Raw genomic sequence first — 22,202 nt, 5'->3', positions numbered from 1 at the left:
CCAGTTGCACAAGAAAAAGACTCAATAAACATGTTCTTCCAGTGCTGCCTGGAGTTAGACATTAGAAGACAGACAAGCGTGTCCTCCTTCATTTAAAGGGACTATACTGAGTTTAAAAATTGTAGAATTATCTAATTTCCTCTCCCTAAATGTTCCAACAAAAGCCTAAGGTGTAGTATGAGCCCAGACCTGTTCACCACAACTGCCTCAAAAATCCTGCACTGTCACTCAAAAAGGTGTTAATTCGGGTCCGAATTGCCGTCATGCACGCGCTTAATATAGAAAGTGCAGTTACACGTATGACCTGAGGTGGCAGTAGTGAGCATAACATGGCTAACTTGCATCTAGCCCAGGGGTGCCCAAACTTTTTGTCTCCGAGGGTCAAAATGAAAAAGTGCCTGTGAGTCGCAGGCCAAACACGGCAATGTCAAGCACGAAACACATATAAATGCAAATTACAATTGCATTTGATTCTATCTATGCAACTATCATGCTATATTAAAACAAATGGTAACTATGGCAAAAGCCTAGTTTTAGTAGAACAAAACAAGTCAATTTTTAACATATACTGTTGTCGATGTTAACAACCTTTGCAATTAAAGTTGGAAAACTGAGAGTTGATGCTACAACACTCTGTGATTAATAAATACCAAGACACCACAACAGTGTTTCCAAAAGGAGTGAAACAGCGCCCCCAATTTGACGCTTTTGGTCAAAAAGTGTACTGCATCCATATTTACCATTGAGAATGAATGGAAGAGAGTTTTAACCACACTCAGCGCAAAAGTAGGTCACTCTCTGGCGGGCCAACAAAATAGTTTTGGCGGGCCAAATTTGGCCCACGGGCCCCACTTTGGGCACTCCTGATCTAGCCCCTTTAAAGATTTTGTGCAATAAACACCAGCCTGTCTGTGGGGGGGCACGATATTGCGTGAGGGTTTGAGAGGATCAAGAGTATTGTTAATTTGAACCTTTATTTTTTACCTCAGCAAACCTGTCCTGCCACTCACTTAGAAATAAGCAGTGTCTTCAATTTAAGGCACAGAGGAATCATGTACACAATACAGATCTGTGTATTCAAAGTCGGCTTGTTTATTCAGTAAAACCCATCTCCATTAACAAGGTAATAAATATTTCAATGTTTAATCCTTTTGGAAAACAACATATAATTACTACATGATAAGATGCTTTCAACACTTTTAATGCAAAGCTTGTTCAGGGTCATGACATTGTATTATTTTTGCAACAAACACTGTCTGATTTAATGGTGGTGAAACAATGTGAAACTCTAATGAAGATACAGGTTAAATGCCTTAAACTCAACCCAATCCAGTCCAATCAACCCAAACACAAAATGAACTGTATGTCTTAACGATTGAATTATTTCTCAGAGTTCCCGTGGAAGTACAGTCTGAACTTTTTTACTTTCTGCAAGCGACCAAACTTCAGCGAATCAGTCTAGAATTCAAGTTATTGCCTCTAAAACAGCCACAGCCCATCCTGGCCATTTCCTCTCTTCATTTTGTACGAAGGCCGAACTAATAATCTACCATTTTGAGCACTATGGTCATCTCCAGCTCCCTGGACAAAACCCTCTGAAGCCATATGCTGCGCAGGCTTTGTTAACATCAATTTTAGCTGACCCCTGACATGACTGGCTTCAGTAAATGTCACCCTATCCCACTAATGATGTCCCGGGGCCGCACTGCTTGTCACACCATATCAGGGCTCCATCACGCAGCTCCGGCAAACAGCAGATGAGCCAATCCTTTTTCCTGGAGTTGGGAAGTGGCTACATTATTAGTTCTGCTTTTGCTGTATGTAAACCGTGTGTGCTGCGGATACAAACAAATCAGCACGAGCTACACAAGATGGAGACTCAAAAGGGTGTTGTGAATGGATGAGAAAGCATTCAGCAACAAAACACTTATGAAAACCGTCACTGCATCAATTCCCTTTCGAATATTATTATCCTTGAGCTTTTACAATGTTTACCAAGCAACGGTAAAAAGCAATTCTCCAAGAAAATATCTCACCCCGTTTCTGTTGAGTGGACTGTATAGCATTTCGCCCACTCTCAAAAGCGTTCCCACTGCCTCAGAGTCACATGTGAACAACAGAATAGTGCTCTCATGATACCCAGCATGTAAAAGGTTATGACATTTAATCAACAATGACTACAGCTTATTAACCTTTATGTTTGTTGCCTGATGTGCCCTTTCCACACAAACTCAAAATCACCGATACAATACTAACAGTTTGATTTCTGAGATCAAATAAAAGCCTATACTGAGTTTTTAACTGTAAATTAATACTGCAACCCAGCTAGCATCTGTTAACAGCAATATAATCAAATGGTAAGGTACATTTTACATGAAATTATAAGAGATCAGAAATACAGTTAGGCGATCTGAGCTACATTTTATAACTTAAACAAAGTGTGCCATGAACAGTTATGGAGATCTCATCAGCTACAAATCTCAACAACTACAAGCTTTGTGATACAAACATAGGAGAAATCCCAGTCCAGCAGCTCATCCACACAATCCTTACTCGTCGAGGCCATTGTACGCTCCCGGGATATGAAACTGTGCTCTTCATTGTGGACTTTATAAGACTGTAGCGTCTTTGGCTCAACAATGACCTAGACAGGGCCTTTCATTCATGCGGCAGAGCAGATGGGCTTATCACAGTCCGTCCCCAGGTAGAATACAGCGGAGTCTCAATGAGTGACTGGTCCAGCTGACTGAAGGAGCTGACATTTGCCTTCCTCTGCTGCCCCCTATTGTTACATGTATTTGATATTGCCATGTACAGTGTTTGTCAACGATTCTCTTTTTACACAGAGGGTTTGAGAGGATCGAAATTTCAATTCACTTTGCATGTGGGAACTGACAAAGCTAATTGAATTGCATTAGATTGAGAACACAGTAGTATTCCAATTCCCATTGCTGCTGTTACATACAGTTGTTACTGAGTTGTGAATTTTACCATTATAGGCAAATATGATGATGATCATGATGATCATGATGATCATCATGATTGTTGTTGTTACTATTATGATAATGTCCCTTTCATCTGTAGTGCTAAATACATAGTGCAGCATATTGTTTGTCCCTCAATTTATGCCAAAAAAAATAACCATTTATTTAAAAAAAAAGAAAATCAAAAGTCAAACTTTGTTTAGATTGGTGATTATTCTTTTTTTCTATTGCACTGTACAAGTTTGCACTACTAATTTTATATTCAATTCTAAATAATCTCTGCACTAATTGTTGTTTTTGTCTCTCTCTGTCTTATATGTTCTTTGTCAGCTGCATCTGCACTATGTGTCCCGGACAAATTTCCCCAAGAGGGACAATAAAGTTTAATTTATTCAATTCAATTCATATTATGTCCAGGATTTCTTTCTTATTTCGCACTTCATTTCAATCAATGTGTTAATGAGGCGGCACATGTTCTTCCAGTAGATAAAGTCTTTTTGAAAAGGAGCAATAATTAATGTGCAGAGGGCCTTCGTTTTTTTTTGTTTTCTTGCGTACAAAATATCAACTAAAGACCTAATGAGATGTGGCCACTTTGCTAATTTGTCAAGTGTTCAATCCTTTTTGGTTTGAGAAGCTAAATCGATGCAGGACATTTTTTCACCCTCAGGAGATCGATGCTGAGTGGTGCCTGACATTTCTCCAGAGCAGAATCCAAGTTTGGCTGCATTAGGACAATCGCATCTAGCATTTAATTAGCAATAAACAAAACTAATAGCGTTTTGGCTTGTATTGACTGATCCTAAACATAAGGTTAGCAAGAGGCGAATGGAACGTCAATCAGTTTATTCTGCAACAAATCTAGCAGAAGGGAGCCACAACATAACCACAGACTATTACACTTTTGAGTCTTTGTCTTTTTTTTTTTTTTTCTTTTTTACAAATGCTTAGCTAGGCTTCATAGTGTCCAATTACAATCTGAACTGCTCAAAGTTACACATACATTACCCAATCACCATACAATACTGTCATCACAAGTGCACATTAATAAAAAGCACAAAAACTAAATTCTTCAGCGAATCATCTCCTCCTCTGGCTACTCTCCAACTCACCATGCATAAGTTTGACAGAGGTAGAAATGAGTTCTTATACCTATTGTACTGGCACAAAAACGTCCTGTACCTTCTTCCGGAGTGCATGAGCGTGAACTCTGAGTGTAGGATGTGCGTGGTGTCTGATAGAGTCCTACGGGCCTGGCTGATGTCAGGATAATTACCCATTAAATAACTATAGATTAATTATCTGTCCAGATTTGGCTACAGGCCAGTGCTTTATTCCACCATTGCCAGAGTCAGACTAAGTCAACCCGTGAGTCTGAGAGTAGTGCTTACGTTAACCGCAGAACACATTTCAAATGTTCTTAAACCTGCCACCTGTCTTGACTATATCCCACTGAGGACCAAGCTAATGAGAAAGTTCATTACTGATGGGCTTTTAGCTCAGATACACGGGATGATTTGATCAGATAGATAGAGTCTCAGCTGCTGTGCCATTTGCCAAGCTTCATTTTGCATATTTATATCCAGGCGGCACATTCAGTCTGATACAGTGGACTGGATTCAGTGGGTGTTTAGACCTAGGGATTTTCTCTATTATAATGTAGCTGTATTATGCTAAAACAGTATCCATTTCACCCAATTGATAAGAGAATCCACACTGATTACCTTAAAATAAAATACGTAGTGATAAGCCCATTTCATTGCTCACAATCCTATTTGTGTTTTCCTGAACATTCTTGAACCCACAATACAGCACCACAGATGGAGAAGACTTATCTTGGACTTGACAAACACACCGTTTAACAATCTGTCATTGAACCTGGCATCCCTTTCTTCCTGCTGTGGGCATTCTCTGTGTGTATAATCCAATCTGTTTTTGGCCTTTTGTTGCCAGCCCACTGTGGTGGCGAGTGAAGGAATGTTGATAGCTTTTTTTTTTTTACCTGGGGATCTTTTTGTAGTCGGATGTGTGTGGCCTCATGGCCCGCCAAAGCCCTCTTCTCCACTGCGTGATGCTTGAAGTGATAATAATCTCCAAAAACCTGCACACAGACAGAGGGAAGGAAGGGTTGTGAGTTCACCTGCTGCTGCAACAGAATTGTTAGAAAAGAATTATATAAATCTCCGTTCATGTGTGAAAAGAGTTGTGATTGAGCTGAAAATAGACCTTACTGTTTAGAGAATAGATTTCCTGGCAATTTTTACCCCCGTTCAAAGCCAAATGAGCTCAATCACAGAGCGCCTGGTGCATGTGTGAATGGCTTTATAGTTCAGCTAAAAGAACAGGCATAGAAAAACTTCTCCCAAGTGACACTGGCATAAAAGAGCTGCTTCAACCTCAGGGGAGTCAGGGCGAAGCAAAGAAACGACGTCTCACAATATATATAAAAAAAAAAAAAAGAAATACTACAAATGAGTTTTGAATCAGTAAAACTAAGCCTGTCACACAGTGTTAGATTCAACATTATTCACATTTGAGAGCAATCATATGCTGTAATTGGTCCCATTCACTCGTCGAAAATGGATTCAAGGACATTTTGCTATTTGGTAAACAGAATGGAACATTTAAAAACCTGAATACAACTTTGCAAATGCATTTATAATGAGCGGATTCAATAAACTTTCAACTGCCAACGTTGACATTTTGATATTTTATATTCTGTTCTAATTTCATTCTTCATATTTGTTCCCCTTTTTAAGTGTTTTATTCAGTGTACATAAGCTACCTCTATTTATTATTACTTGTTTGCACATTATCCTGTTCTTTTCGACTATTTCCACCCCCTGGGAGTTCTTGAGAGCTGTTGCAGCAAGTAAATTATCTATTGTGTGAGATCAATAAAGTTCTATTTTATCTGATACGGTTCAAACAATTGGAAAGATTACTATATTCTGCTATATTCATATATATATATTCATCGTTATTCTGATTAGTTCTTCCATTTGTTCAGCTTTCATCCACATTTTCTGGTGGGGATTAATGGGATGCTGCCGTGGTCCTTAGGCAGGGCACACTCTGAACAGTGGCCTCTGACATCCATTAACTCAGTGTTCATGCATTGCAGCTTTACAGTTAGTTGCCTGTCTGTGTCAGTTTTTTTATCATACTTGCCACAACAGCTATAAAACCAACTGAGCAAAGAAAACGTCCATTATTTGATTGGCGAGACAGATTAATGGCCAAGCTAGCTGCTCCTTATCGACAAATCTCGTCCTGTTTAGTAGAAAAATCAAAGCCCAGATATCAGGGACTTTTTTTTTGAAAGGACACTCTTTTAACAACATGCTATTAGGTGATTAACGACTCCCCATTACAGTGACACATCTTTTTTGTGTCCATGCATCCTCACTAAAACGGTGTAACCACATCCATTTTCTGGCAGCACACAGCGTCCATCACTAGTGATCAGACACTTCCATTAGGACACAGAAGGATATTTGCTGTATTGCTGTCACTGTTTTCTTCACACGTCACGTTCATAAAAAAGCTTTTAGTGAGCAGCGAGGGGGAGACAGCTGTCAGCGTTCAGAGCTGCACAATACACTCACTACACAGGGCTGTTTTCCTTGTGTCAGTAGCTGTTTTCTGTGACACACAGCAGGCGGCACGGCTCCAGTCATTGAAGACATGATGACCTATGAAAACCTGTATTATGAAAATCAGCCATAAACTACGTGGACTCTTAAATCAATGCTGAAATCTCAAACACTACACCAGTGGCGTGGCATCACATTTACAATATTTTGATTTTAAAGTCATGTTAATTGAACCACAAACATTTTTGAATGTGACTTTTAAAAGAAGACAAAGGAATCCGTCTTTACAGCGACATATGCAAGAGAAGGCGGCTTTCATTTGAAGAAGCAATCTGTACAGTAGTGTCACTGGGGACTGGCTCACCTTCAGGAGCCCAGTGGAGCGCAGGACGAGTGGAGAGGAGGAGGGGTGTGTGTGTGAGGAGGGCTGACAGGGTGAACAGGACGATGGATGTGTGAGGAGAGAGAGAGGAGCACGCGCAGCAGGACAGAGGCTTCTCCCGGCTCAGAGTCTGGAGCCTGCTGTCTGGAGCTAAGCAGACCAACACACTTATCAGACAGCGGGGCTCAGATAATTGGACATAAAGACAGAGTGAAAACTGACTTTGACCTGGGCTACACAAAGAGCAATCCTGTTTTAAAATGTAAACAAACAAAAAAGAAACAAAACAAAACACTTATCTGCACAGGCTGGTCAGAAAGTGCGAGTTAGTGACAGGGAGGGGGTGGTCTCTGTTGGTGAACTGGGGGAGAAACGAATGAGGAGCATTATGCAGGCCATGCTCAATAACAACAGGCACCCCCTGCATGACACTGTGGCCACTCAGCTCCGCCGCACTGACCAATTCCTCTCCATGCGCTGCAATACTGAGAGGTTCAGGAGGTCGTTTGTTAATGTGCACATTATTACGATTTTATCTATCCATCTATCTCTTTCTCTATCTATCTCTCTATTTATTAAGGCAGCTTTACACATAGACCAGAATTCAACACTGTTTTGTTGAAGTCTGGTTTATGTAAAGGGGATCTAGCAAGGAAGCATGGCATGGTCAATGTTAACAGCAATTCTATAATTCCACATGTACCATGCTGTGGTACAGGAAACCAGTGCATGTTAAAGGGGCTATGAAGAGTTTAAACATTTTAAAATTACGTATTTTTCTCCCCCTACATGCCATGTCCTGATGTGTAGAATGAGCCCAGACCTATTTATCACAACTGCCTCTTAAATCCTGCTGAGGTGGCAGCAGTGAGAATAAAATGGCCATCTTGCATCTAGTCCCTTTAATCAACATACATGGGTACACGCCACGCCGGGTTTCCAGCCGCTGTCCACACACACTCTCAAACTCACTCTCATAGATCCTGACCCATTGTACATGTTTTTAGTGCAGACATGGAGAGAACATGCAAACTCTACACAGAAAGGCCGAAGCCGGGACCTTTATGCTGTGAAGCACAACCATCACCGTACCGGACAATAGCAATATTAAACAGCAATATGATGAAGTGACTAAACAACGTGGCATTTTTCTCAGGTCTCTAATTCATTATTAATTAGTAAAATAAATATATATTTAATTTGATGCGTGATGCATTCACAGACATCTTTTCATGTGCATTAGGAGGGACACCAGGTCCCTCAGGGTTCATTTAACACATTATAACTGTAAAATACATTTAGCTACGCTGTTAATAACAACTTTTGCAGAACATATTTCTGATTACCGGTAGTTAACAGCTTTTAAACCACTTGACTTGCTTATTTATTTTGCTTATTTAACAATTTACAATAGAAAACACTGCTTTGCCATCTATTTATTCATCAGCACATAAACCAAACACCAAATCCTCTGAGAATTTATGAGCTTAATCCACAAAGATGCGGATTAAGTTGTCAACATAAAACTCAGACATGAATATGCTAAAGCCAGACAGTGCGGTGCAGCTGTGGATTGGGTATCGGTACAAGGGAACACAAGGAGTGGTGAAAAAGATAAATTATACAGCTATTACCACATATTTCCCTGGAGACACAGCTGTGCACAGTTATTGCTCAATTCATGACACCTTCACTAAATTATACAACGTGTTCTTCTGAGAATTTTCACAGATGCCCCGTCTGTCTGGAGATCATGTCCCGGCTAAAAACAGATCATCTTCGGATGGTGCAAGATAGGAAGGGTCTACCGTCACAAATGATGAGAACTGCTTTTCACATTGATTGGAGAGGAGTACAAGCCTAATTTGTGCCACCCTTAGGTTGCTTTTTCACCGGGACAAGGCTATTTCCCGGAGTGCTGATGTCCACATTTAGCCGGTGCCTCTGCGGGATTGTGGGAAATTGAGTTGGGGAGATGGGGAAGTGGCCGGTGGACCAGCCCAGGAGGGTGGCTGAGTCATGTCTATTCACGTCACTGGTGCTCACATACGTTCACTGCCCCGAGCATTTCTGTAGTTGAATAGTAATGGACACATTCATTTAGAATACATAAGACTCGTTCGGTCACAAATTATTAGAAGAAATTTGAAGAGGGGATATTGTTTTGTAGTTCATGACATATGATGTTAAGAATTTATAAAAATCTGTCATTTTTATGCACATGCTTAAAGGGATATTTCAGGATTTTTGACTTTGGGCCATTTCCTAGTTATCCAGAGTGTTGTTGATTTCTGGAGCTATATATATATTTTTTTAATTCATGCAGTCCTTTTATTTGAAGAGTTTAGTGGTGCTAGGCTAGTGCTAGGCTAGCGCATGTCTATGGTAACTCTGATTACTCTTCAAAATCCTCGGGTAGTCCTCCAAACGTTGCCATATCTGATTTGTGGAAAGCTCCTTTGTGAATTCCACGTGTAGTAATGCCGGCCAGAGATAAACAAACTAGATCCGGTAAACTTGGCAGATCACTCCACCGCTGCGTAGCTTACTAGGAAGTTGATGCTGCTCAAATATAAGTTATTTTAAATGCAAAATGGTTAAATAAAAATTCAGTCAACACACACACACACACAATATCGAGGCTACTAGTTACCATAGACATGCGCTAGCCTAGCACAAGCCTAGCACCACGAAACTCATCAAATATAAGGACTGCATGAATAAAAAAAATAAGAAAAATCTCCTGAAATCAACAACAATCTCGGGATAACTAGGAAATGAGGCCTATGTCATAAATCCTGAAATAAACGTTTATGGTGAAATCTTTGTAATGGTAAACGATTGTTCATTTTTCAGTTATCTTTCTCAATGTAAGGTCTGATATTCTTCTCCTTAAATAAGGAAAAAAAAAACTGTTGATAAAACTATGTAATGTCAATTAAAAAAGAAATCCTTCAGACTTGAATATCCATCTGTGAATTTACAGGATCCAATCATGACACATTCATGCTAGATCAACATTATAGGATTCACAAGCGAACAGGGTGTTGCATTAAGAATATGTCAAGCCAGGGGTGTCTCATATGCTCCTCTGAGTCACTACCCGCTTCCTCCCTCATGCTTTTAATAGCAGAGCATGTCCAGTGTACAAAATGGCTTAGCTTTGAGTATTTTAATGTACAGTATATTCGCCATGTCTTTCAGTTCAGAAGTAAATGTATTTCTTTACATTGACCGACGGGAAAGTGTACAGGAAAAAAAAATACATAGATGTGTAAAATGTATTTTTGGTTTGGGCACTTCCATTATAATTTTCAGTTTTATGTGGCACAAGTATTAGTGCATAACTGGAAAAAAAGGATCTCTTCTTTTTTCTGTATTTGATTCTCACTGCAGACCACAAAACAGCATGATGAGAGAAGTTCTCGTCACAACAGAAGAAAACCTTGATTCTTTGAGGCAAATTTGAAACAAGTCACTCTGCAACCCAATTTGTGATCTGACATGGGCGCTGACTGTTTCAGGCATTTCGTTTGGAAACTTTGAAATTGGAAGCCAGGGGCACGTGAGAGACAAACAGATCTGGAGTCTTCAGTTTGAGTTTTAGTAGGAGTGACAGTAAAAGCACTTCTCAAAAGACTTCTGTCAGTTCACAAGCAATAGAAAGGATCAAAAACACATCAAGGGCTGCTATTCATTCCTGCGTCCGGCTCACCACACGTGTGTTTGATTTGGATTTCTTTGAAAAGCTTTTCAAGGCAAGTGTGATTTGGGGGGTAGGGTCTCAAGTTGAGACTCTCAAGTTGAGACTCTCAACTAGGGCTGAAACGACTAATCAATTAATCGACGGCTATTCAATTTTTGAAATAGTCGGCAACTATTTTAGTACTCGACTCATCGTTTTCTGGTTCACATGGACTCAAATAGAGCAAAAATGACATGAAAGTGTAGTATTTTTTATGACAACCTACTTTGTTCCTAAATTTAGGGTCTGTAGTGTTTTGTACATTGTAAATTTCATGAATATCTGTCCAAACATCCACTTGAAGTGAATGTTTGTTGGAGGCTCTTAGTTAAATGTTTAGCTAAAGTTGGCGGCGCCAGTTATGCTATATTTGATTTTTTTTTTGAAAAGGTACAATTTTCCTACACCGTTCACAGCCAAGTGATTAATTGATCAATCATTTTAAAAAAATTGATAAATCAGTCGATTACAAAATAATCGTTAGTTGCAGCCCTAGTCTCAACAGTATCTTTAGGGATCAATAAAGTCTGTAATGTATATAATATTTAATAAAACAGACCTGAAAGAGAACAATGAATCAAAAGTCCATTAAAATCACTGAGTAGTGACTTCAGTCATCTACAGTATTAAACAAGCACATGCTATCAACCTCGTGTGGCATAATAATAACATAATGCAAGTGGATATTAAGATCCATGAAGAAAAATCACATTTACAAAACCAAACAAAGCTCACCCCCTCACAGCCAACTTGCACCTGCCCTTTATTGTGATCGACAGGTCTTTCATTTCTCAGAAAGCCAAAACTATAACCTCTAACACAGACAGACAACCCACAGTCACTGGAGCTAAGCTCTGCGTAAGCCGGGAGTTTTCAGATCAGTCAATATTGGCCAGAGGCGACTGCCTTCTGATCAGTGGTGCTCAAACCAAAAAAGCATCAAGCTTTCAGTTTCATATCATTCCACTGTTTGGAGCGAGCAACTGTCCATGAGAAAAAATAAATAAATACAACGATTTTACTTTCCCCACGAAACACTAGGTGCGTTACTGAAAAAAACAAACAAATAAACAGGTTATTATTTGTGCCAAGATTTCTACTGGAGATGTGGACATTCTTTAACACACAGCCAAGGTTTGACAGACACCTTTCAATTAAATGTTCAAACCCCGGGCTGAGCATAGTGTGTTTCAATGTGTTCAACAGAATACTAATGCAAGCATACAGATAGTGCAACGTTTGTGCAAAGATTTGCTCAAAACATATTCATGTATGCAAATTGACTTTACTGAAAAACGGTGACCAATCACACAAGCTTTCAGAAGAAAAACACCCACATTGATGACAGGTTTAGAAATACAGAAGTCTAATTCACTGAACAGGGTCCCTTCATTCTCTGGCTGATATACCTCTGTATGAACCCTATGGAATCATGCTGGTGCAAGCACACTGTGTGGACGTGAAGTCAGCACTAATGCACACAGTCATGGAGGTAATACTACTTTCTGTACATCAAGAGAGGTGCAAAATAACAAGTTGAAGCACCGGTAAGAAAAATAGGGACAACAGTGGCTCAGGTGATCGGGTGGTTAGTCTTTGGCATGTGAGTGACTGGTTGGTGGTGGATGCCGCAGACTGGCAGCCTCACTTCAGTAAATATACTATAAATTCAAATAGGAGCAACCAGAACTGTGGTAAATGCTTTAAATATGCATCCACTCACTGAGCTGTGCAATAAATCTCAGCTCTAAATAATCTGCTCGTCTACCACTAAAACGATTCTATTCATTTAAAGGCATGGACAAAGGAGCGCAGCAAAAGGCATTTTAGTCTGCATTTGATCCAGATGCTGTTTACCCTCACAAAGAACAATCAATACAAGAAACTCACAAAAGGAAAGCGTCTTTATTGATTGCATCTTATCTTAAGGAGAAACGTGCTGTGGCGGACCGCTGGGAGAATTGACCAGTGATGTCAGTGTCCTCACAGAAAAGCTGCAGTTGTTATCTTCAGGACTGATTACAAGTGAAATTGTAGGATTGAGCCTAATGCCATTACTTCAGTGCGAAATAAGAAGCTAATTGAGTGTTTTCAAATGAAGGCTAATTATTTGTTTGGAGCTGCTATGTTGTTTCCCGCCACAAATAGACTCCGAGGCCCGAGGGACGCGGCGTCATGGGGTTTTAAGTGCAGCAAGAGAAGAGCTTTGGTTAATTGTGTGGCTGGTCTTCGCGGGTTAAAGCGATGGGATGCGATGTGACAAGACGGTTAATTACACTTTATAGTTATACAAAACCTAGAGTGAAGTTACAGGAGATTTCTTAACGAAGGCCAGGTCACTGATGTGCAGGAGAAAAGTAAGGAGACTTAAATCCGTCCTAATTTGCTGTACTCACTTCCACTACACTGAAGTCACCTCGGCAGTGAAGTGACCTCCCTTCATCATACGGTAACGCGCATGCCTTTCGGAAAGAACGGCCTCTTACTGCTCACAGCTCGTGAAGGTACATATCAGAGAATACTAATACAGAGGTGTTTTATTAGTGTGGAGCCACCTGGGAATGTTCGACACAGCGTGGCGGAGAAACATTTTGGCAAATCGTCAGTGCTCGAACTCAGCCGAGGTAGGACGCACTAAAGGTCTTCGGTGGTCATTCAATAATATAAAATGCCTACTTTTATTTTTTAAAACAGGGAAATACACATTAATCTCTTAACCCCCGCCTTAACAAAGTACATTTTCTCCAGTTTAGCTTTACCCAAAACTAAAAGCTTCTCGACTGGAGCTTACAGCCTATTGGCCAGTGTAACGCCTCATTTGAAAGGCCTAGAAAACTGATCTAAATGGATCTTTTTTCCTTGTGTTGCTGCTGTATTGTCGTCACTTTAAAGGGACTATAGGGACTTTAAAAATGTTAAAATATGTATTTTTCTCCCCCTACATGTTCCAGCCATGTCCTAATGTGTAGAATGAGCGCAGACCTGTTCACCACAACTGCCTCTAAAATCCTGCACTGTCACTTAAAAAGGTGTCACTTCGGGTCCGAATTGCCGTCATGCACGAGCTTAATATAGAAGGTGCAGTTACACATATGGCCTGAGGTGGCAGTAGTGAGCATAAATTGGCAAACTTGCATCCAGCACCTTTAAAAAAGAAAAAATTCATTGCCTTTTTTTCCATTTTTTGTGACTTTTTTGTTGCCTTTACACTGCGTTCCAAATTATTATGCAAATTGGATGTTTGTGTCAAAAAGGTAAAAAAAAAAACAATAATAATGAAAATCATGGATGGTATCGTGTCTTGGGGCTCTATGAATCACTGACATTAATCTCAGAGACCTGGGATGATTAGTTTTCAGGTTAAGCCCAGTTAAGGGAAAAACTGCTGAAAAGGGTGTTCCACTTTATTATGCAGATCATCATTTTTAAGCAATATGGGAAAGAAAAAGGGACTTTCTGCTGATGAAAAGCGTGAAATAGTTGAATGCCTTGGTCTAGGTATGAAAACCTTCAATATTTCATGAAAGATTAAGTGTAATCATCGTACTGATAAGAGATTTGTGGATGATTCAGAGCACACTCCGTTTTGTGCAGATAATGGCACAATATGGACGGTTTCTGCCAGACAAACACATCAGATTAGGAGAACAGATGCCACAAAGCAGCATACAGGTATTTGAAGCTGCTGGTGCCTCTGGAGTCTCCCAAACATCAAGGCGTAGGACCCTCCAGAGGCTGCAGTTGTGCATAAACCTTCTATCCGGGCCTCCCCATAACTGTTCATTGAAGCTGATGAACAGAAACGGCTGCAGTGGCTCAGAAATACATGAGGACTCATTTTCAAACAGTCTTGTTCACTGATGAGTGCCGTGTAGCCCTGGATGGTCAACTCAATGGAGTAGTGGATGGTTGGTGAATGGCCACAATGTCCCAACAAGGCTGTGACGTCAGTAAGGAGGTGGGGGAGTCATGTTTTGGGCCAGAATCATGAGGAGAGAGCTGGTCGGCCCCATTAGGCCCTTTTAGGCTCCCTGAAGGTGTGAAAATGACCTTTGAGAAATATGTGGAGTTTCTGACTGACAACTGTCTTCTATGCTACAAAAAGAAGAGCCGTGCTTTCCCTAACAAAATCCTCTTCATGCATGACAACGCACCATGTCCTACTGCAAAGAATACCTCTGCATCACTGGCTGATATGGGCATAAAAGGAGAGAAACTCATGATGTGGACCCCCTCCTCTCCTGACCTCAACCCTGTTGAGAACCTTTGGAGCCTCAACAAAAAAAACTTCTATGAGGGTGGGAGGCAGTTTTCATCCAAACGGCAGCTCTGGGAGGCTATTCTGACATCCTGCAAACAAATCCAAGCAGAAACTGTCCAAAAACTCACAATTTTAATGGATTTAAGAATTTTAAAGCTGCTATCACACAAGGGCTCCTTTGGTAAAATATAACTTGACCTGTTAATATTTTTTTGATTGAAATAGCTTTTGGTTTCAGTAAATATGACCTCCTAATGCTACAAATACAACAAATGATCATTTTCAGTTAATTACAAGCTTTAAAATGTATTGAAACGATGAGTTGCATAATAACTTGGAACAGTGGATTTTGAGGTTTTTACTATATTTATTTTTGAAAAAAATACTGTTATCACTAGGAAATTTTTTCCACCACATTTAAATGATCCTCTACCAGTTAAAGACTTAAAAATTATGCTGACTCTCATTTGAGTTGACAATTTAGAAAATCAGAGAAAAATGTCATTTGCATAATAATTTGGAACGCAGTGTATAGTGCTCTTATGCAGGGTTTTTTGTTGTGCTTTCATCATGTTTTTATGACTTCTTTCTCACTTTTTTGTCACTCTTTTGTTGCGTTTTTCATCATCCTTTTCACCTTCATTTTGTCTCTATTTTGACACTTTTTTTCAAGAAGCAAGAGCACTTAGTTAAAGTGGGGGTTAAGAGGTTAATTATTAATTAATATGTGCCAGTTTTAGTTCTAAAGCTAGTTTTCGAACATACTCCCTGAGCAGGATGTAGATTGCCAGCAGAATACACAATAACAACAACATCATTACAACTTTACAAGCCTATAAAATGGTAAAACAAGTTCATTAGTATGATCTCACACACAACCTTCGGCAACAATCCGCGCAAGCACTATGCGTAGTGCGACATCAACAGCATGGACAATTACACACAGGCAAAATGACACTGGCAGCAGTGCAGTACATTAATGGTGATGTACACAAGTTTAATTCTCAAGCAACCATGATTTTAGCATATTTTTGAAATGCCTTAATGTATGAGAAGGGATAGTGTTCCAGAGCTGGACTGCTCTCACTGAAAAGACCGACTGGCTGACGGCACTTTTCCTGAGGGGGACTAACAGGTTATTTGAGGTAGCAGATCTAGTTTGCCTGCAGCTCAGATTTACAAATTTAGAAAGTCATGGCTGGGCCAAACATCGTAAGATTTTAAAAACAAGATTAGCATCGTGACATTTTACACCGTTTTTCCTGTTCCTAGATTAACATGTTGGCACTCCACCAGTTTGAGACTTTATATGGCGGACCAATGTCAAATGAACCAGCACTTTCAGTAGAATGTGTCGGGAGCCATTTCAGCCGTAAGTTGAAGCGTAATGGAGAGAGCTGGAAACGGTGCCTATTCTGAAGTTGATGTTTAGGGGGATATTTCCATAAAAGTGAATTTACACAGTTGTGTGTTGCTGCAGATGAGCCTTGCAATTCTCATCAATGATTCTATCATGCTCTGGTCTTCAGAACACAATAAAACATGCTGTCTTTTCTACGCACTGTAACTGGCTTTACGGTTAGAGTGGAGCAGAAAATTAAACAGCCCTGTGTGAAAATCCCCTGAACTTCCAGACATAAAAAAGGCAGAAATCATTCTTGTTTTTTATTTTATTTTTCCCTTTCTGTAGAGCAGATAAGGACAAAGGATTTTACGTTTTGCATTTGTGCTGTGTCCTTCTCTTTTGCTTGTACCTCACCAGCCGTATACTGTATTTACACTCAAACACAGATAAGGAGCGATGCGCCTGATGCAGAAGCCTGAAGGTGATAAAAAATGACCTTGTGTGTAACAGATACTAGCTCCACATCAAGCCTTGAATTTTTAATAATTTCCCATTGGGGAGATTCCTCAGAGAAGGGGCTTTCAGTGGTTTAGTACAGTGGAATTTATTGCTGGATTCTAGTGTTTGTTGCGCTAAAATGTACAGTTTCAGATAAACAAGAACTGTCTAACCAACATTATTTATTGAAGGAAAAAGCAAAAAACAACACTAAACCAGCAACTGCGGAGTGGGAAAAACTGGCCATTTCATTACTGCTTTTCAACGAGTTAAGTTGAACCAAAGAATGTCCTCAAAAAGTGGGCCTATACTGATGCTATCTCCCATTGATCTTTATGTCTGTCAAAACTATGCACTGTGCATGTAAATGTAAAGCTCGAATGAAAATAAGGATCATGGCGTCTATGATGGAGGTGCCAGGTGGTGGTAATCACACCAAGCCTGATTATCATGATCAGCAGGTGCGCACACATTGCACTGTATTTATGGAGCCTTCAGACATAACCAATGATCCTTGAGAAGTAAATACCTCCATGAATTTTCAGAGGTGCTAATAAAAGTTTTAACTGTAATCTCAGTGGGGCAGAATGTTTTTGGAAAAATATTTAGCCTAATTGCCACTTTTCTGACAAATATTGGCATCCCTACTATACGGGTCGTCCTGTGGCGGGTTCAATGGGTTAAATGCAGAGGACAAATTTCAGGATTTTTGACTTGGGCCTCATTTCCTAGTTATCCAGAGTGCTGTTGATTCTTGGAATTTATTTTATTTTTTTATTCATGCAGTCCTTATATTTGAAGAGTGTAGTGGTGCTAGGCTAGTGCTAGGCTAGCGCATGTCTATGGTAACTAGTAGCCTGCATTAAAAACAGTCTGACCCAAGCGCAGTACACCTGAGGCAAATCACTTAAAACACCAGGCTACCCATATGAATGACTGTGTTATAAATATAACCATTTTGCATTTAACCCTAGAATACTATAGCCGGTTGGTTTTCACCTGAGCAAATACATTTATGTAATTTTCATTATGCTGCGTTATCTGAGTGTCATGGGGCTCTGGGTAGCTTCAGCATTGTCTTTGACACCTTTGATGGCATGGGTGTTTTCCTAATCCAAAACACACTTTTTCCTACAGGCACATGTTGGGGTGATTTTCTCGGGTAAAAATCAGTTAGTGATGGTGCTATGAATTTGATTGATAGTGTTCTAGGGTTAAAATAACTTGTATTTGAGCAGCATCAGCTTCCTGGTTGTAAGCTACACAGCGGTGGAGTGATCTGCTAGGTTACCGGATCTACAGTACTTTGTTTACCTGTGGCCGGCATTACTACACGTGGAATGCACAAAGGAGCTTTCTACAAATCAGATATGGCAACGTTTGGAGGACTACCCCATGATTTTGAAGAGGTTTTTAATGCAGGTTACAAGTTACCATAGACATGCGCTAGCCTAGCACGACTAAACTCTTCAAATATAAGGACTACATGAATGAAAACTCCAGAAATCAGCAACACTCTGGATAACTAGGAAATGAGGCCCTATGTCAAAAATCCTGGAAATATCCCTTTAACGTTAGCGTTTTAGCTGAAATGTATGATGTGGGGATTTTGGGTTGAGGGGGAACGCAAGGAGTTTCTCCATAGTGCAGTGGCAGCGCCCACCGCCAGTATATATGTCATGTCGCAGATGCTTCCATATTGAAATGGCACAGGGGGCAGATTGCAATGAATAGATTCACTCTCGCCGCATAATTAGGAATTTAACAATGATTACTGTCTGATGACATTTGCCAAATCTGCAAAGCACACTGGAAGGACAAGAAAATATTATAACACATTTCTGGTTCCCTCGAAATAATCAACAGCACCAGTTTGTTTGGGACTATCAGTGCATTCTGAACATATTTAACATACTATAAAAAAATATCGCGATAATACCGAAAACCGTGATAATTTTGGTCAAAATAACCGGGAGGTTAAATAATAATAATAATAATAATACATTTTATTTGTAATGCACTTTATATTTGACACCAAATCTCAAAGTGCTTAAGTGCTAAAATTTCCATACCATGACAGCGGCCTACATTTGAGAAATACAATTTTTGATATTTAAACAAATGAAAGATTGCACATGCATAAAACATGCTAAGTGCTTAAATATATATCAATACAAATACATTAAATAATCGATCAGTACGAACGCCATTATGCTGGTCAAATTTTTGAGAGAGCATCATAGAGTCACAGAAGAAGAGGTTATTAATGGAATTATTTAAAAGTAAAAAAGTCTATGTGATATGCCAAGTTAACTGTTTAAGTCAAATTGTAATTTTGATTAATCTTGTAGCCCTATCCACGTGAAATTAAGTAAAAAAAATTCTACCCAAATGAGCGAAGAGACTTTCAACACGCTTCATCCACTGAGTGAGGACATGCTTTTAACCCAACTCTAGCTCCAAATAAATGGTCTGTCAAAACCAAGGGCATGTCTCCATGATGCTTCCGTTAAAAGGAAAGTTCGAAGGCCAAGAATGAAGAGTGATTGGCAGCAGCAAAGAAAGCAGATAGTGCCTAAACCTATGAGCCTGTAGGTGGAATGAGGACTGACTCAAGGCTATTTTATCACAGTGGACTTAAAGCATTTAGGGAAATTGTGCCAGATCAGTCTCAAGAAAAGGAAGAGATACTACCTTGGCATACAACAGAACTGAAGCATTGGATCAGAACATTGCAGAAAGGCATTAAAATGGTTGGAGGAGAAAAGTTTTTTACAGTTGTGAAAACAAGGTGAGATTAGATTATGCATCAAAATGTTTATGTTTCATTGTTGATTTGTTGAAAGTCAAATAAAATGGCTATTCTTAACAAGAATCACTGAAAACAGCATGTGCAAAACAAAAGTTTCCTTTCTGAAACGTCCACTTCACTCCAGGCTTGAAGAAAACCATCAGACACAAAGTGCTGTGATGTAACCAGGCCGTTTCCAACGGGACGCCCAAGAGAGGAGGACTCCCACTTAGACATCAGAGAGAGGAGCGCTCACCGACACACACCAGCGCATGCTTATCTGGGCTTTGTGTGATCCGGGGGTCAATAAGAAATGCCACTCACAGCCTCAGCAGTCCCCTCTGGCTCGTCCTCTGATGCTGGTCGAGAGGAGAGGAAGAGAAGAAAAAAAAAAACACTAGCCAGCGTTGTACTGTGAGGAGGCAAGGGAGCAGTCAGTCCTTCATCCATAGGGTCGCTTTGTCGGATCTTGTCTGAAGCTCATAATCCTTTGGGGAAGACAGTAAAGTCCCTCCAGATATGGTCAAACAGCTACATCCAACGAGAGAAGAAGTACATTCCTTTAATTTACAAAACACAAGTGAGGACAATGTGATGTGGGGTCAATAATAGGACATTTCTCTCCTGTCTGCAGCTGTCCCTTCAGGCTGTCCCTCCAATGGCGTTCTGTAGCAAAGCTGGGGTTTCTGCAGGGCTTGTTCATTGAGTGCATTGTAAATTAGCAACCACACTGCTCTCTCCCGCTACACCTCCACTCAGTCCCTGGTGCCAGAGCAGCGGCTGTCAGCCTCCATCAGCACTATTTAGGAGAGTCCAAGTAAAAAGGGTGCACTAACTTCCATTCCCATTTCCACTGAGCACTTTTCAGCTGATTCTGTTAAGGCAGCTGCCTTATATTTGTCCTTGCCTGTCCCTGTTTTGGGATGGCCTCTCCTATTAATAAAGCCACATAATCAACTCCAAAAGCGCTGCCCTATTTGGCCACAAAAAACCCCGATGCCCATCGTCTCTGTGAGAGAATGTAAGTTACACCAGCATGTGCCCTACTTCGAGTCAGTCTTAGTGGGGCAGTGGTAAAAGCAAGTCCAGGTCAAGCTTGTCCTAGTTAAACAACATTAGCATTGGCATACAAGGCCGTGCTAAGGCCTCGAAAAGGTTTAAAGAGGCAGCGCTTCAGAGTCAGGGGGTGTGACAATCCCTTCCCACCCTTGTTCTATAAGGCTTCATGAGGCAATTAAAAAATGACATGAAATGTTACAATAATGGCTGTAAAATTGATCCGCAGATGTGCAATCTGACATTATTTCTGCATTTTGGATACCCTCCACGCCTTTAGTTGCACCAATACACCTCGGGTTCAGAGTTCCCCCGCCCTGCAACAATGACAGTAGCATTGACAGTAGCGATGAAACAAACAAACCAACAACAAAAAAACATTGCTGTTGCAAGAATATCTTTGTTCAATCAGGAAGACATTTAAATATCAATTATGCCTTATCTAATTGCTGCAACACAACAGAATGTGATTTACTATAGAGAATAGAGCAGTTATTACACAGGATTAGAGGAAACACTGGGGATTATTTAGCCACAGACAATTGTGATGTAATTGTGGCCTGTGACACAAGGATGTGAAACATTTACTGTCTGTATAACTCAGAAAATCAATGCACTGTCTACACAAATGGCCATAAAACAGATGACCCAAACTCACCCTGAATTCATTTGTCAAAGGATTTATTACATCTCTCTGTCAACTGAGAGGACACTATCAAGAGTTATATTTTTCGTGGCAAAATGTATTTTCCATCAGCTAAACATCAGTCTCGGCAATGAACTGTGTTATATTGCAGTGACAAAAACACTTTTGCAGGAAAAATTGAAATTACACTGTAAATCAACATAGGTGTTTAGGTCCAATTCAACAGTCTTTATTTAGGTAAGTTTTAAAAGTTATAGCTTGGTATCTCACCACCAGTGTTGGAGGTACCCAGCTACTTAGTAACGCGTTAAGAGTTCTCACATAACATTTTCTAGCACTAGCACTAGTTTCTTTTTCAAATCAGTAACGTCGATAGTTTGGGTCCATATCTCTCCAATGCTACTCAGAATGGCGGCGCGTCACGCCAGTGCTAGTGAGCATGCACAGACTGTGTCCCCCAAAACTTTACAGCAAGTCAGCAAGCAACATGGCAGAGAAGTTTTCAGCGAGTGTGTTCACATCGTGGAAGTACTCACATTATTGGCAAAAAGGACATCATCGCAGGTGGCGAAGCTGGCTAATGAGCAAAAACATGATGGCGCTAGCCCTCCCAAACAACAGCCTAGCTTTTTCCAATGTAATTAAAGAACTTGTAGATTTATGTGGTTGAGGAAAGCTGTACAATTCATCTAAATCAAGTTGAGTATGTTGTATGTTTGTTATTAGCAATTCAATGCACTTTGTAAAGCATGAGAGAGCACCTTTCACAGATGTTCTTTTGTTGAAAAACTGATACATACTGTGTAGACCAGTGGCTCTCAACCTTTTGGAGCCACGACCCCCATTATAACAGTTTAAGGGTTTGTGACCCCCCGCCTGGGTCACACCGTGAAAAATC

At 40.2% G+C, this 22,202-nt stretch overlaps 1 protein-coding gene across 1 annotated transcript in view; it reads right to left on the bottom strand.

Annotated features, from left to right (window-relative positions):
- Positions 1-22,202, bottom strand: part of furinb (furin (paired basic amino acid cleaving enzyme) b) — a 90,060-nt gene that overhangs the window by 45,530 nt on the left and 22,328 nt on the right. Inside the window, exon 3 of the mRNA XM_079568511.1 lies at positions 4,987-5,085. Coding sequence (XP_079424637.1) covers positions 4,987-5,085 — 99 coding nt within the window. The remainder of the gene's footprint in view (positions 1-4,986; positions 5,086-22,202) is intronic.

The sequence above is a fragment of the Gobius niger genome (assembly GCF_951799975.1).
Source record: "Gobius niger genome assembly, chromosome: 12".
Classification (NCBI taxonomy): Eukaryota; Metazoa; Chordata; class Actinopteri; order Gobiiformes; family Gobiidae; genus Gobius; species Gobius niger.
The sequence above is the reverse complement of the archived record's forward strand: the minus strand, read 5'-3'. Positions and strand labels throughout refer to the sequence as shown.